The sequence below is a fragment of the Petromyzon marinus genome, chromosome 30 (genome assembly GCF_048934315.1).
Source record: "Petromyzon marinus isolate PM22_M1 ecotype Great Lakes invasive population chromosome 30, UKy_Petmar_22M1.pri1.0, whole genome shotgun sequence".
In the NCBI taxonomy this organism is placed as follows: domain Eukaryota; kingdom Metazoa; phylum Chordata; class Hyperoartia; order Petromyzontiformes; family Petromyzontidae; genus Petromyzon; species Petromyzon marinus.
This window is the reverse complement of record NC_133696.1, coordinates 11,489,786-11,507,485: the sequence shown is the minus strand read 5'-3', so window position 1 is coordinate 11,507,485 and position 17,700 is coordinate 11,489,786. Positions and strand designations below refer to the sequence as shown.

General features: G+C 46.1%; 1 protein-coding gene across 3 annotated transcripts in view; it reads right to left on the bottom strand.

Moving 5' to 3' along the window:
* LOC116947613 (ubiquitin carboxyl-terminal hydrolase 15-like) overlaps nucleotides 1–17,700 on the bottom strand; it is an 84,815-nt gene that overhangs the window by 62,839 nt on the left and 4,276 nt on the right. For 2 of the 3 annotated variants that reach the window (XM_032963558.2, XM_032963559.2), the window contains exons 2-3: nucleotides 4,585–4,709; nucleotides 3,053–3,183 (exon numbers count right to left, since the gene is read on the bottom strand). The exons of the other annotated variant lie outside the window; for it this stretch is intronic. In XM_032963558.2, coding sequence (XP_032819449.2) covers nucleotides 3,053–3,183; nucleotides 4,585–4,709 — 256 coding nt within the window. The remainder of the gene's footprint in view (nucleotides 1–3,052; nucleotides 3,184–4,584; nucleotides 4,710–17,700) is intronic. 3 annotated transcript variants of the gene reach the window in all.

The window sequence follows — 17,700 nt, the reverse complement described above, 5'->3', positions numbered from 1 at the left end:
ACGCCTGTTGTATATTTGGAGTTTGCATCTCTCTCCCCATGGTCACGTGGATTTTTCTCTGGATCCTCCGGTTTTTCCGTCCACATTTTCAAACATGCGTTTAGAGTATTTGTCTGCAATAAATGTCCACATGATAAGCCACTTTCGTTGATGCAGGAAGACACTTTCTTCCATTTTCACTGTTGCAAACTACTCATTCCTACGGCAGGAATTAGTTTCTCAAAAGAGGAACCGCAGTGGAATTCCTCCCAAGCTGTGTTTAACACGTAGCATTCGTTTTATGAACAATGATGGGATGATGGGCTGAGTTAACCATGCTGGGATTATGATTAAAGTATCTTGGTGTTTAGTATCTTCTTACTCAGGTATAATTTATAATTATTACTAGCGGGAAGTACCCGGCGTTGGCCAGGCGAAAAAGACACACACACACCGACTTAGACACACACAACAACAACCGCCATTCGCCACTAAGTGGCAGTGACGTCACCACGACGCTTGTGGCAGGCTATGTGTACCTTGAGGCCACGTGAAGTGTCAAACGCCCGCTGGCAGGAGGTCACGGGGCAGACCCAGGTGCCACGGGTCGACTGACTGAGATGACTGGCTGATGCACCTGTACCACATCACTCCATCTCTTCTCTAGCCCGTGCCACGCCCGTTTAGCCCCCTCGATCTGGCCAAACAAAAGCTGTTTAGACATGTGGGGGCTAGGTATGCGGGCTACATGACCCAGCCAATGCAGCCTTGCCTGCCGTAGGAGCTCACCGATGGGACTTTGTTCAAATCTTTCGAGGATTTGTGAGCTCCTCACACAATCCAGCCTAGTTAAACCCAGGATGGATCGTAGGCAGGTCAGCCTAAATGTTTCTAACCGGCGAAGATGTGCCATTAGGGGGGTCCACGTTTTGCAAGCGTAGAGAAGGGAGGGAATGACCGTGGCCGAGAAGACCTGAAGCTTCGTGCGGAGCGAAAGACCAGGTAGCTTCCACACAGCGTTACGCAACCGATGAAAAGATATTGCCGCTCGGCTGATTCGGAGTGAGACCTCTGCTGTTAAACCGGAGCTGGTCATGAGCACACTGGCCAGGTATGGGAAACTCTCCACTCTCTGATACACACGGACGTACACACACACTAACATCGTCGCAGACACGCACATGGACTCACACAAGGACTTAGACACAATAATAAATATAATATTGACCAAGTAAATTTTGAAATATCAGTTGTCAGCACACAAACAAAAATATTTGAATATTTCCAAGGTGAATATTAAAATAGGTTTTTTTTATGTACGTGAGTTTAGCGAAAGAAGCAATAAATATAAATATTAGTTGTCTGCACACAAACATTATTAATGTAATATCTGCAAGGTGATAATTTAAATAATAGGTTTCTATCAACGTGAGTTTAGTGAAAGAAGCAAGAAATTAGTACTTAACATCGCCGTGGTGAGGCCTAGTCCCATGCAGAGCCCCTGGCCTCACCTAGATTGCCCAGCCGGCCGAGGTGGCACCTTGGCAGGCTGGGCTGCTACCCCCCCCCCCCCCAGCCACGATTCCCTGCTCTGCAGTAATAGCATCTACCAACTGTATAGTATTAACTGCACGCATCGGGGTGGGGGGAGGGGGACATCACACTGTGAATGTACCTCAGCGTTTTGTGTATTTTTATTGCATTTTTTTACACAATAGAAAATGTCCCCCTCACCCCCACTGAACGCATGTGACCTGGTAGGGGCTGTCCCCCCCACCGAAGGCGTGTGAGTTGGTATGGTCGAGCGCGAGTAATAAATAAAAATGACACTAAATCGCTCATTATACAACTTAAAAGTTGACGGATGGGAAAAAGGAATAGCGCTTGCTCACCACGGGGCTTTCGGCGTGGTACCTGGCTATTTTTTTTTTACGTAAACCCCACCGTTCGAGAGGCAAATCCTTCGCAAGTGTGCGAACACGCGCACAGTCAGACAGACAGACAAAAAATGTCATTTATATATAAGACGGGCTTTACTACCCGGCTTCGCCCGGGACTTGGATTCTTGTGTTGGATTAATACACCGCCTACGTGGAGGGTTTGGGGGAGGGGGATGCGTGACGTCAGCAGGCACACTGCGTGACGCTTCCGCATGCGGGTGACATCACAGATGTGACGTCACCACTTACTTGCCGTGCAAAATATATGCATTTTAACACGTAGGCTTTCGCGACCAAAATTATTCATAATATAGGTTTTTGGGTTAGATCGCGTTATTTATAAATGTGTCGTAACCCTCCACCACCCGACACGGCCAATCAGCAAAAAAGTGTCACGTTGACAAAAGACAAATAGTTCACTACTTTAGCCCACCGGTGTGTTGAAGAGTGAATCCACAACATTCGCCATTCTGGCGAATTACCCGATGATTCTGGTGAATTGCCCGATGATGCTGGATGTAATTACCAGCGAAACGTCGTACTCAAACTGTAAATGTTGTGGATTCACTCTTCAACACACCGGTGGGCTAAAGTAGTGAACTATTTGTCTTTTGTCAACGTGACACTTTTTTGCTGATTGGCCGTGTCGGGTGGTGGAGGGTTACGACACATTTATAAATAACGCGATCTAACCCAAAAACCTTTATTATGAATAAAATATATCCATTATTGCACCCCCCCTCCCAAAAAAAAGTATATTTTTATACTTTTTGCATTGTGTACAGTCTGGAAACGACCCACATGGCAAATATCCAGTTTGTTGCATGTCGGGGAGTATGCTAAACATTTTGAACAGACACACATATTCACAACCTGGCCTTCCATATATATGCAGATAATTAAATTGCACAGGACAGAGTGGTAGTGTAGCGGTCAGCACACGTCACGATATCACAACCAGTCCTGGACTTTTCGGCCACTGACCCACACTGACCAGCGTGGTAAGATATGGCCGAAGCAAGCCCCATGACTGGAATGGCACGGGGAAGACTCTTTACACACGTAAAGACACAAGTGGCTTTTGCATACGGTCCCATGCCCACTACAAAAATGAAGAAGGGACGGCACCTCACCTTGCGTGCAATGGGTTTTTGTCCCTCCATGCAGCCATACCAACTGACCAGCTTGTTCCATGCCTCGGTGGGCACCAGCACATAGTCCAGCTCGTCAATGAGGTTTTCTTTCAGGGTCTGCTCCTCGGTCTCTTCGTCACGACGGGGGACAGCACATACACACGCTCACCCGTGTCACACTCCAGCCTCCCGTGCACACGGCACAGCCGCGGTTATTCAAGGTCCTAAGCGGCTGCATCGGCTCCACGGCTTTCACCGTAACGAGCAACGCAACGTAAACACCGTGGGCGCTGACATCGATTGGCTAAATGTGCCGGGGAGTAGAAGGGTGTTTACTGCTCAAATGTTGAAAGTGAAAATTAAAATTGTGCTGGATGCTGCTCAGTTTAGCTTCCAAATGTAACTATTCAAACTATTTTTTGTTTTTACCAGGTAAGGCCCCCTGAGCAATATAGCTCTTTTTCAGAAGTGACCTGCCCACAAATGATAGCTCAACAAAGTGGGTTCCCGTGTGGAAATGTATGCAGCCAAATATTCTCCGAAAGCACGTCGATTCTAAATGTGGAGGCAAAAAACAGAGGACCCGGAGAAAGATCAACACGGCCACGGGGAGAACACGCAAACTCAAAATATACAGGCGTCAGGGTCGGGATGGAACCCACGACCTCCTGAATACCAGGCGAGGTAGTTAACATCTCGCCACCACAGCCCCCCAATGAACACTTCTTGCTCGACAAGGCTACATGCTGCAGGGCACCGTGCAAGGGTGACAGAGCAATGCATCGAGTGAAATGCAAGAGGGACAAAACGGCTTGATTAGAGCTTTTAGTAGGGCTGTTACTTTAAACATAAGTCGATCTATAAGCGATGCTGATCGCTACGACGCTCTCAAATTATGCCATGCGGTAGCTATTTTGTAATGTGTGTAAAATGCAGCGACTGAGAAGATGTGATCAATGTCTCTGGCTGTACACGAATCAACAAATGACACGGTAAGGCAACTTCCATGAAATTAACAAAAAGCGTTCTTCAAACATGTGCGGAAATGACCATGACACCAGAATGAACTGTACATGGTATCATGACAAACTGGAGTCTTACAATTAAACAAAACTCGTTGGTATAAAGGTAAAATTGTCAGCATAGCGATAACACTTTTGAGATTGCGAACGTTTCGGTTACCGACGCAAGTTGAGGTATGTCGATCGAAATGTGTGTGAATTATTTGCCGAGTAAGCGGCGTATTACACAGCTCACCGCTCAGCAATACAGCCAGCCAAGGTGACCCCAGAGTTAAAAGGTGTGGCCAATAAAGTCGATGTGAAATACAGTGACGAAGTACTACCCCCCCTTGTAAGTCAACAGCCGGTACTCACGAGTGACCACGCAGGGCATGAACACTCGGCCCCATTAACTCACTGCAAGAAAGGTGAAACTGTTTTAATTGTTCCCCTGGCCTAATTGGTATGGCAAAGTGTAAGTATTGACTACACATTCAAGAGGAACACGCATGTACACGTGGAAACACTAACCTTTAAATAGGCCAGAGTTGTCTACGGGTCCAGGCAGGCTCTGTTGCCCCATCTGGTGCATGTCCCAGCTGTCGAACCTCACAAACTTCTTCCATAGTTTGAACCATCGGCTGTCGATGAGGTACCTGCCGAGAGAAATGCAGTGGTTCACTCGCCCGTCTTTCCATAATTTATTGCAATGTTCCACGAGGTGAAATAGTTTGCCCTGACAAGGGCAAGCAGACAATTTTAGTTTTTTTTTTGCTAAATGAATTCACGTCACCAATTATATCCATGAAAGAACTAGCTGCGAGCTACTTCATTCCCTCGCACAGTAGTTAAAGCGAATCCCTGGCAACGTAATATTCACAACCATGCATAATTAAATATGCCCATCTGCCCGTATTGCGCCGATGAAGCAGGGCTGGCTTAAAGGAACCGGGTTCATACATTTCAAACGGAGCCAACACAAAACCCACTGCCCCCTGCCAATGGAGCAGCGGTTGGGACAGTGATGGTCATCTCTTGAACACCGAGACCAATGCAGCTTGAGTGGCTTCCTGCACTAGCCCACATGGAAACCTCCAGACGTCCGCAGGCAAAACATTCTCCTAAAAGAACATCACGGGCTGTCAGCCAATGAAGCACTCCCACTGACAAAAAGGAACCCCCTCACCACACCACGCACACGTCTGAAATCCCGCAGTCCCCTACTGGCATAAGCTCCAAGCTCGAAGGGGCGATTCCCGGTTGACTGCGAACATCACCAATAGCAACCTGATAACTGACCCGAGCAGTGAAGTCCTAGAGTTCAAGCTTCCATGGAAAACTTGGACAACTCTCGACCACTTGAGGACAGGGGCCAGGCAAGATGTTGCCACTTGCTCCACAAGTGCAGCGTGAGGAGCAGCCCAGATTGTGACTGTGGCCACCGTCCAGGTCAGACAATCGCCCCAAGCACTGAACTCCTGCCCCGAGATAGATACATTTCCGGTGGCATCGCAACAACTTACTCTGCCTCACCTGAAGCTGTTGAATGGATCGATAACCTAAAAATCAAATCGTGACTCCTGCCGCAGCCATACAAGGAACAAGACCTGCATTTAAAATTTCGTGCTAAAGCGATGAGACATTTTTCATAAATCATTAACCATCAGCCATTCTTAAATTTCCGACTCCAGGCATACGGCCTCCAAAATGCCGATGAGTGACGACTGAGTGATGAGTGACCACTATGAGTGACGACTATGAGTGACGACTATGAGTGACGACTGAGTAATGAGTGACGACTATGAGTGACGACTATGAGTGACGACTATGAGTGACGACTATGAGTGACGACTATGAGTGACGACTGAGTAATGAGTGACGACTATGAGTGACGACTGAGTAATGAGTGACGACTATGAGCAATGAGTGACGACTATGAGTGATGACTATGAGTAAGAGTGACGACTATGAGTAATGAGTGACGACTGAGTAATGAGTGACGACTGAGTGATGACAATGAGTCATGAGTGACGACTATGAGTGATGACTATGAGTAATGAGTGATGACTATGAGTGACGACTATGAGTGACGACTATGAGTGACGACTATGAGTGATGAGTGACGACTATGAGTGACGACTGAGTGATGAGTGACGACTATGAGTGACGATGAGTGATGAGTGACGACTATGAGTGATGAGTGACGACTATGAGTGACGACGATGAGTAATGAGTGACGACTGAGCGACGACTATGAGTGATGAGCGACGACTATGAGTGATGAGTGACGAGTAATGAGTGACGAGTAATGAGTGACGACTATGAGTGACGACTATGAGTGATGACTATGAGTGACGACTATGAGTGACGACTATGAGTGACGACTATGAGTGATGAGTGACGACTATGAGTGACGACTATGAGTGATGAGTGACGACTATGAGTGACGACGATGAGTAATGAGTGACGACTGAGCGACGACTATGAGTGATGAGCGACGACTATGAGTGATGAGTGACGAGTAATGAGTGACGAGTAATGAGTGACGACTATGAGTGACGACTATGAGTGATGAGTGACGACTATGAGTGACGACTATGAGTGATGACTATGAGTGACGACTATGAGTGATGAGTGACGACTATGAGTGACGACTATGAGTGACGACTATGAGTGATGAGTGACGACTATGAGTGACGACTATGAGTGATGAGTGACGACTATGAGTGACGACGATGAGTAATGAGTGACGACTGAGCGACGACTATGAGTGATGAGCGACGACTATGAGTGACGACTATGAGTGACGACTATGAGTGACGACTATGAGTGATGAGTGACGACTATGAGTGACGACTATGAGTGATGAGTGACGACTATGAGTGATGAGTGACGACTATGAGTGACGACTATGAGTGATGAGTGACGACTATGAGTGACGACTATGAGTGACGACTATGAGTGATGAGTGACGACTATGAGTGACGACTATGAGTGATGAGTGACGACTATGAGTAGTGAGTGACGACTATGAGTAGTGAGTGACGACTATGAGTGATGAGTGACGACTATGAGTAATGAGTGACGACTATGAGTGATGACTATGAGTGACGACTATGAGTGATGAGTGACGACTATGAGTGACGACTATGAGTGACGACTATGAGTGACGACTATGAGTGATGAGTGACGACTATGAGTGACGACTATGAGTGATGAGTGACGACTATGAGTGATGAGTGACGACTATGAGTGACGACTATGAGTGATGAGTGACGACTATGAGTGACGACTATGAGTGACGACTATGAGTGATGAGTGACGACTATGAGTGACGACTATGAGTGATGAGTGACGACTATGAGTAGTGAGTGACGACTATGAGTAGTGAGTGACGACTATGAGTGATGAGTGACGACTATGAGTAATGAGTGACGACTATGAGTGATGAGTGACGACTATGAGTAGTGAGTGACGACTATGAGTAATGAGTGACGACTATGAGTGATGAGCGACGACTATGAGTGATGAGTGACGAGTAATGAGTGACGACTATGAGTGACGACTATGAGTGATGAGTGACGACTATGAGTGACGACTATGAGTGATGAGTGACGACTATGAGTAATGAGTGACGACTATGAGTGATGACTGAGTGATGAGTGACCACTATGAGTGACGACTATGAGTGACGACTATGAGTGACGACTGAGTAATGAGTGACGACTATGAGTGACGACTATGAGTGACGACTATGAGTGACGACTATGAGTGACGACTATGAGTGACGACTGAGTAATGAGTGACGACTATGAGTGACGACTGAGTAATGAGTGACGACTATGAGCAATGAGTGACGACTATGAGTGATGACTATGAGTAAGAGTGACGACTATGAGTAATGAGTGACGACTGAGTAATGAGTGACGACTGAGTGATGACAATGAGTCATGAGTGACGACTATGAGTGATGACTATGAGTAATGAGTGATGACTATGAGTGACGACTATGAGTGACGACTATGAGTGACGACTATGAGTGATGAGTGACGACTATGAGTGACGACTGAGTGATGAGTGACGACTATGAGTGACGATGAGTGATGAGTGACGACTATGAGTGATGAGTGACGACTATGAGTGACGACGATGAGTAATGAGTGACGACTGAGCGACGACTATGAGTGATGAGCGACGACTATGAGTGATGAGTGACGAGTAATGAGTGACGAGTAATGAGTGACGACTATGAGTGACGACTATGAGTGATGACTATGAGTGACGACTATGAGTGACGACTATGAGTGACGACTATGAGTGATGAGTGACGACTATGAGTGACGACTATGAGTGATGAGTGACGACTATGAGTGACGACGATGAGTAATGAGTGACGACTGAGCGACGACTATGAGTGATGAGCGACGACTATGAGTGATGAGTGACGAGTAATGAGTGACGACTATGAGTGACGACTATGAGTGATGAGTGACGACTATGAGTGACGACTATGAGTGATGACTATGAGTGACGACTATGAGTGATGAGTGACGACTATGAGTGACGACTATGAGTGACGACTATGAGTGATGAGTGACGACTATGAGTGACGACTATGAGTGATGAGTGACGACTATGAGTGACGACGATGAGTAATGAGTGACGACTGAGCGACGACTATGAGTGATGAGCGACGACTATGAGTGACGACTATGAGTGACGACTATGAGTGACGACTATGAGTGATGAGTGACGACTATGAGTGACGACTATGAGTGATGAGTGACGACTATGAGTGATGAGTGACGACTATGAGTGACGACTATGAGTGATGAGTGACGACTATGAGTGACGACTATGAGTGACGACTATGAGTGATGAGTGACGACTATGAGTGACGACTATGAGTGATGAGTGACGACTATGAGTAGTGAGTGACGACTATGAGTAGTGAGTGACGACTATGAGTGATGAGTGACGACTATGAGTAATGAGTGACGACTATGAGTGATGACTATGAGTGACGACTATGAGTGATGAGTGACGACTATGAGTGACGACTATGAGTGACGACTATGAGTGACGACTATGAGTGATGAGTGACGACTATGAGTGACGACTATGAGTGATGAGTGACGACTATGAGTGATGAGTGACGACTATGAGTGACGACTATGAGTGATGAGTGACGACTATGAGTGACGACTATGAGTGACGACTATGAGTGATGAGTGACGACTATGAGTGACGACTATGAGTGATGAGTGACGACTATGAGTAGTGAGTGACGACTATGAGTAGTGAGTGACGACTATGAGTGATGAGTGACGACTATGAGTAATGAGTGACGACTATGAGTGATGAGTGACGACTATGAGTAGTGAGTGACGACTATGAGTAATGAGTGACGACTATGAGTGATGAGCGACGACTATGAGTGATGAGTGACGAGTAATGAGTGACGACTATGAGTGACGACTATGAGTGATGAGTGACGACTATGAGTGACGACTATGAGTGATGAGTGACGACTATGAGTAATGAGTGACGACTATGAGTGATGAGCGACGACTATGAGTGATGAGTGACGAGTAATGAGTGACGACTATGAGTGACGACTATGAGTGATGAGTGACGACTATGAGTGACGACTATGAGTGATGAGTGACGACTATGAGTGACGACTATGAGTGACGACTATGAGTGATGAGTGACGACTATGAGTGACGACTATGAGTGATGAGTGACGACTATGAGTAGTGAGTGACGACTATGAGTAGTGAGTGACGACTATGAGTGATGAGTGACGACTATGAGTAATGAGTAACGACTATGAGTGATGAGTGACGACTATGAGTAGTGAGTGACGACTATGAGTAATGAGTGACGACTATGAGTGATGAGCGACGACTATGAGTGATGAGTGACGAGTAATGAGTGACGACTATGAGTGACGACTATGAGTGATGAGTGACGACTATGAGTGACGACTATGAGTGATGAGTGATGACTATGAGTGATGAGTGACGACTATGAGTGACGACTATGAGTGACGACTATGAGTGATGAGTGACGACTATGAGTGACGACTATGAGTGATGAGTGACGACTATGAGTAGTGAGTGACGACTATGAGTAGTGAGTGACGACTATGAGTAATGAGTGACGACTATGAGTAATGAGTGACGACTATGAGTAATGAGTGACGACTATGAGTGATGAGTGACGACTATGAGTGATGAGTGACGACTATGAGTGACGACTATGAGTGACGACTATGAGTGATGAGTGACGACTATGAGTGACGACTATGAGTGACGACTATGAGTGATGAGTGACGACTATGAGTGACGACTATGAGTGATGAGTGACGACTATGAGTAGTGAGTGACGACTATGAGTAGTGAGTGACGACTATGAGTGATGAGTGACGACTATGAGTAATGAGTGACGACTATGAGTGATGACTATGAGTGACGACTATGAGTGATGAGTGACGACTATGAGTGACGACTATGAGTGACGACTATGAGTGACGACTATGAGTGATGAGTGACGACTATGAGTGACGACTATGAGTGATGAGTGACGACTATGAGTGATGAGTGACGACTATGAGTGACGACTATGAGTGATGAGTGACGACTATGAGTGACGACTATGAGTGACGACTATGAGTGATGAGTGACGACTATGAGTGACGACTATGAGTGATGAGTGACGACTATGAGTAGTGAGTGACGACTATGAGTAGTGAGTGACGACTATGAGTGATGAGTGACGACTATGAGTAATGAGTGACGACTATGAGTGATGAGTGACGACTATGAGTAGTGAGTGACGACTATGAGTAATGAGTGACGACTATGAGTGATGAGCGACGACTATGAGTGATGAGTGACGAGTAATGAGTGACGACTATGAGTGACGACTATGAGTGATGAGTGACGACTATGAGTGACGACTATGAGTGATGAGTGACGACTATGAGTAATGAGTGACGACTATGAGTGATGAGCGACGACTATGAGTGATGAGTGACGAGTAATGAGTGACGACTATGAGTGACGACTATGAGTGATGAGTGACGACTATGAGTGACGACTATGAGTGATGAGTGACGACTATGAGTGACGACTATGAGTGACGACTATGAGTGATGAGTGACGACTATGAGTGACGACTATGAGTGATGAGTGACGACTATGAGTAGTGAGTGACGACTATGAGTAGTGAGTGACGACTATGAGTGATGAGTGACGACTATGAGTAATGAGTAACGACTATGAGTGATGAGTGACGACTATGAGTAGTGAGTGACGACTATGAGTAATGAGTGACGACTATGAGTGATGAGCGACGACTATGAGTGATGAGTGACGAGTAATGAGTGACGACTATGAGTGACGACTATGAGTGATGAGTGACGACTATGAGTGACGACTATGAGTGATGAGTGACGACTATGAGTGATGAGTGACGACTATGAGTGACGACTATGAGTGACGACTATGAGTGATGAGTGACGACTATGAGTGACGACTATGAGTGATGAGTGACGACTATGAGTGACGACTATGAGTAGTGAGTGACGACTATGAGTAGTGAGTGACGACTATGAGTAATGAGTGACGACTATGAGTAATGAGTGACGACTATGAGTAATGAGTGACGACTATGAGTGATGAGTGACGACTATGAGTGACGACATCTATGACTGCTGTGACGACATCAATCCCCACCCATCTCCCCCTCGGTATGTTCATTGTAATGTTCAAGGTTTGATGTTGCACTAATTATACCTTTATGGTTATTGCAATAGCTACTCGTATATTCGTAGCATTAATTTCATAAATCGATTACACACAGCAATAAATTACAAATCGATATCTGTTGTTCCCTACGAGTCTACAGTTATAGCTTCATAGCCTCTTCATAAGATTCTCGGCAAAAAAGTGCACCGATGTCTTTATCGCCAAAAAGAGAAAAGAAGCGGCAAGGCGACACATTTCACCGACGTGAATCTGGTCACTACGCGTGTCGCAAACGTTCAAGCGAGAAGGGCGCACCGTGTTTCACGTCAAAATTCACCAGCAGCCGCCAACGTTGCAAAAAACATTGCCCCGAATGTAAGAACGCAGTTCCTTCAAATGACTATCCTGTGCAATTCCCTGCACATCTTTCCTTGCTCGGCATAAAATATGCAATCGAGGAAGTGGATTGAACCCAAAGGGGCCAACATTTACCGTACGGCCAATTCCATCAGGCTCGAAGTGGAGTGTGCCCTTTAACGTCGCAGCAACTTTCCCAAACGGCAACCCGGCCACACCACTTTTCATCACCGGAAAGTTTCTTGCGCGGCTGTCGCAGGGCAGCGGTTAGCGCTGCGCTACGAACCCGAGTCCCGCTCACGGCCACCAACACCGGTGACGGTAATCTGAACCGGTCCTGGGCCTCCCCTAGGTTGACTCAGCCTCAATAGAGTACCCGGTGCGGTGTTTAAATGCCGCCACTGGGGAGACAAAGGCGGCTGGGCGTGGTTATGGCCACCCACCCCCTCTTGCGCTGTGCCGGCCTTCACAGGTGCTCGCCAACAGCACTTGCCCCAACAGTCTGTTAAGGCTTCACAGGGGGCCTTCGTCTGTTGAGAGCGGTGGCACAACGGTTGTCGCACTGTGCTACTAAAATGCCTCCGCCGTTCGGGGGAAAATGATGTCAGGAAAAAATATTTTTAAACAATTTATTTCAGCATCTTTAACTGAAAAATAACCAGCTTTTTTTTTTACAACAATATGACACAAAGGTGTTTTAAGTATGGGGCTGAATAATATGACTTTAGAAACCACGAAGTTGGTGTTAAACCATCACAGCACCGGAGTAGATGAAGATGCTTTGCAAAAAACAGCGGGATTATTATGTTAATCTTGAAACTGCATTTATGTCAATGTATACTCGTGGTGCTGCTCGTGGTTAGCTGCTCATGTTGTTATAAATCCAGCAAGGTGGTGATGCGGTTAAAAATCAAGAACTGGAAGGTTGCAGTCAGGGTTGGCAACTCAGCCTATCACCCCTTCCGGGGTTAATAGAAAAAAAAGGTTATCTCCACATGGTGTGAAGCCAACAAGTAGCAACTGTAAGAACAGACACTGTCATCATGATGTGGAATTTCCACAATAAGATAAGCGGAAATGAGCGCTAGCCAATTTCCAGTGCGAGCAAGCGGGCAAATTTTGACCCTTCACTTTGACCCTTCACCTTGGTGTTCCCGTGAGGCAGGGTTCTTCGTATACATTTCCAGCGAGCCAGACAATAAAACTTAGCGTGGCCTGGCGGGTCCCGTGACATCACGTGTCACGTGATCTCTTCACATTATAGGGCCATGTACGCATGTTGAACTTCTTTTGCACCGTACGTAGCCAACCGTACTAATCGGAGGTGTGCACATTACGGCATCACACGGCATTCTGACATCATAACACCTGTATATGATCGGCCATAATATATCCAAAGCCGCATGAAGGACTCGCCAAGCCATGACCCACCTCCGATAAGCACGGTTGGCTACGTACGGTGCGAAAGAAGTTCAACATAGATACATCTCTCGTGAAAAAATGATGCCCCTGCAGACGAGCAGCTTTCAGCACTCTCGTTGCACGTGTTCTCTCATTTGGCTAGCATTCCGCCACCGGTCTCGACGACTGGCCATCATCTCTCCCGGCGATGGTGTTTTGCTCAAGGTCACTCGTGTTTTTTTAAGTGGTAAACAATGTCTCAAACTTGTATATGTTTTCTAAACCACATTTCTCTATCTCGGTAATTCTTAGTATCTGCTTCTTCATGCTTCTATGCACATTTTCCAGCATGAATCTCATTGTCCATGTTTCCGATCCATCCTGCCAGTGACCACTAAACGTGCTCCTCGTGTATCCACGTCTTCCATCTCTCCCTGTTGATCTCACTTTCATCTCGCTCATCCATTTCTCTTTGCGTCTCGGCGAGACATTTTCCTCGGCAGGACCATGTTGGTCGGACCAATCCAAGAGACATCATCGCAGGCCAGATGTGGCCCATGGGCCACCAGTTAAAAGAATCTCACCACAGTGTGCGTGGAATGAAGATTTCATGCCACCGAGGCCTTAAAGCCACCGAGAACTAGTGCAGGATATAAGAGCATTATGGACATCTTAAACACTGTATACGGGGCGTTGACAAGCGATCAATCAACATTGATTATTTAGCTGAATAATACATGCATCGAATTGCATAGGAATCAATGGTTTTTTCCCAATCATGGTTTATATAAAGGGTTTGTGTAACACCTGCATCCTGTAGAGGCCATTACATTCACCACAATGTTATAAAAAAACAATTAATTCTCGAATCGAATAGACGACCCTGAATCGCTGCAATTCAAATCGCTGGGTGCGGCGAGGGGGGGGGGGTCAATCGTTACTCCCCCATTAAAATGCATCACTGTCTCCCGAGTCTTGTGTGTAGCATGCTTACCCCTGGGTTAGTTACAATGGGTTCGGGGCTTGATCTTTCCAATCACCCCCATGCCAAAGGCACGACATATGCTCAGTAGACGTGTGTCGGTCTCAATAGACCTTTATCTGCCGCGTCTTGGCCCAATAATTAAATATATAACCTAAAAGCTTCTGTTATTATTAAACGTCATAGATTCCATCATCACAAATGACTGTTAACTGTAAGTGGTTCATATTCTTGGTTCGTTCGGTAAAGTGACGTAGAAGGGAAACAGTTGCAGTCGAAACGTCGTGAGAATTGTATTGTTTTATATTTTTATTATTTTATTGTTTCTCTTCTATGTGACTTTACCGAAAGAACCAAGAACATGAATCCCTGCAGTCACGAAAGCTTTAAGTCAATATGTAAGTGGTTCATTTCCCTAAACTGTTGCAGCCATCCATCATTCGATCAATGTACTGTGTGACATTTTGATGTGGCCATTTTGCACATTGTGAAATCAGCTCTAATTCAGAACTCCGGATGTATTCAAGATTCTATCCCAGGACTCTTACTTTATTATAATAATGTGAATGAATCCTGTGCCGTAAATAAGTAACCTTACCACATCGCAGTCAAGTAAAAGGAGTTCCCATATCCCCAAATCAATCATTATTGGGCAGAGCTCATCTGTTGTCAGACAAAATTCAGAGGTGATAATTCCACGGTTCCATGATGGGTGCCAGGTTTATCGCAGGACAATCATAACATACACAGAAAATGATCAGCATAAATCATCAGCCATTGTCTATCCACTGCTGCATTAAGGCCTCCCCACGCAATTGTCATCGCTCACGGCTCAGTGCAGCTACAATCCAACTCCCTCCTTGGGTGAACCGATCTTAGACGATACAAATTACATTCCTCTTGTCTCTCTGGTCTGCTTAGGGAAAAATAAATATTTAAAACATTGCAGTTTCAGATGAAATGCTACTTCATTTGAAATGATTAAGAAAAAACTACAGTATGCTTGCATTTGTCTGTGTACATTCATGAGCCAGTGCTTACTTATAAATACAATTTAATTCCAATAAAATCCATTAGAAATTCAAGCATGTCTATTTATTTGTGTGCAGGCTGTATACTCTGGTACATTCAGAAGCCAACCACAATTCCATAACCCCTCACTGCATTTAAAATCGAATCAGATACACATTACGCAGAATAATTCATTTCTAGTGAATTAAAATTACACAATGCGTATGTACAGTAAATGTGCTTGTGCATAGCTACCATTCCTACATGGGGGGGAAAACTACAGCACATGCATTTATAGAGCGAGCTTCTTAATGAATACTTGTGGAGATGCAGAACTCACTCCCATCATCAACTTCCGACACAACTCTAAGCAGTTGTGCCGCAGCTCCAAACCTGAAAAGGTTACCGTTGTGGCCCCATCGCCCGAAGCGTTGCTACTGTGGAAGAGCCGCACTTTGCGTGGAGGGATGGACACCGCTCCAATCCCTTCCACCCCACCCAGCCATCCACCCCAAGCGAGCCCCTTGTTGCGAAACGGCGGGACAAGCGGGCGCACGCGTGCCTCCACTGAACGCGGTGCGCTCTCTTGCCAATCACTCAACGCGTGCGCCGGTGAATCCTCGGGTGCGGCATTTGTTATCGACTGTGCCGATGTGGGGGACTGCGAAGCACTCCCACCCCCCTTTCACCTGAGGAAGGCCGCTTGTGTTGTGGCCGAAACGTCGTGAGAATTTTATTGTCTTATTTTTATTTTATTATTTTTATTCTCATTCTACGTGACTTTACCGAAAGAACCAAAGAAGATCACTCCCACCCCGCAGACTTTGTTAGCGCCCGAAACAAATTGCGACTTGATTCAATTCATGCTACGTTCGTGTGTGTGTGCGCGTGTGCGCGCAATGGAGGAGGGCGATCGTCCGGAACGTCGACTTTATATTTCTCCCTTTTAAAACCCGTATTATTGACGAACGTATTGATGGAGGGGGAGGGGGGGGTCTAAAAACGATCAATATTGGCGTGGCAAGGCAAAACGGGGCTATGGACTACAAATGTGTGTGTATTATTACATGGGCACACATAACGAAGATTTGCTAGTGCGGTACTGTACCACAATGTTGAACGGTATTGCAGTACAGTGCGATGCTGTTCCACAGCACAGTACTATTAGTGCCATGGCACCAGTGAGACAGTAGCAGAGCGAGACAGTAGCACAGTGAGACAGTAACAATACAGTAGCACAGTGAGACAGTAGCACTGTGAGACAGTAACAATACAGTAGCACAGTGAGACAGTAGCACAGTGAGACAGTAGCACAGTGAGACAGTAACAATACAGTAGCACAGTGAGACAGTAGCACAGTGAGACAGTAGCAATACAGTAGCACAGCGAGACAGTAGCACAGTGAGACAGTAACAATACAGTAGCACAGCGAGACAGTAGCACAGTGAGACAGTAGCACAGCGAGACAGTAGCACTGTGAGACAGTAACAATACAGTAGCACAGTGAGACAGTAGCACAGTGAGACAGTAACAATACAGTAGCACAGTGAGACAGTAGCACAGTGAGACAGTAGCACAGTGAGACAGTAACAATACAGTAGCACAGTGAGACAGTAGCACAGTGAGACAGTAGCACAGTGAGACAGTAGCAATACAGTAGCACAGCGAGACAGTGGCACAGTGAGACAGTAACACAGCGAGACAGTAGCACAGTGAGACAGTAACAATACAGTAGCACAGCGAGACAGTGGCACAGTGAGACAGTAACACAGTGAGACAGTAGCACAGTGAGACAGTGGCACAGCGAGACAGTAGCACAGCGAGACAGTACCAATACAGTAGCACAGTGAGACAGTAGGACAGTGAGACAGTAACAATACAGTAGCACAGCGAGACAGTAGCACAGTGAGACAGTAACAATACAGTAGCACAGCGAGACAGTAGCACAGTGAGACAGTAGCAATACATTAGCACAGCGAGACAGTAGCACAGTGAGACAGTAACAATACAGTAGCACAGTGAGACAGTAGCAATACAGTAGCACAGCGAGACAGTAGCACAGTGAGACAGTAGCACAGCGAGACAGTAGCACAGTGAGGCAGTAACAATACAGTAGCACAGTGAGACAGTAGCACAGTGAGA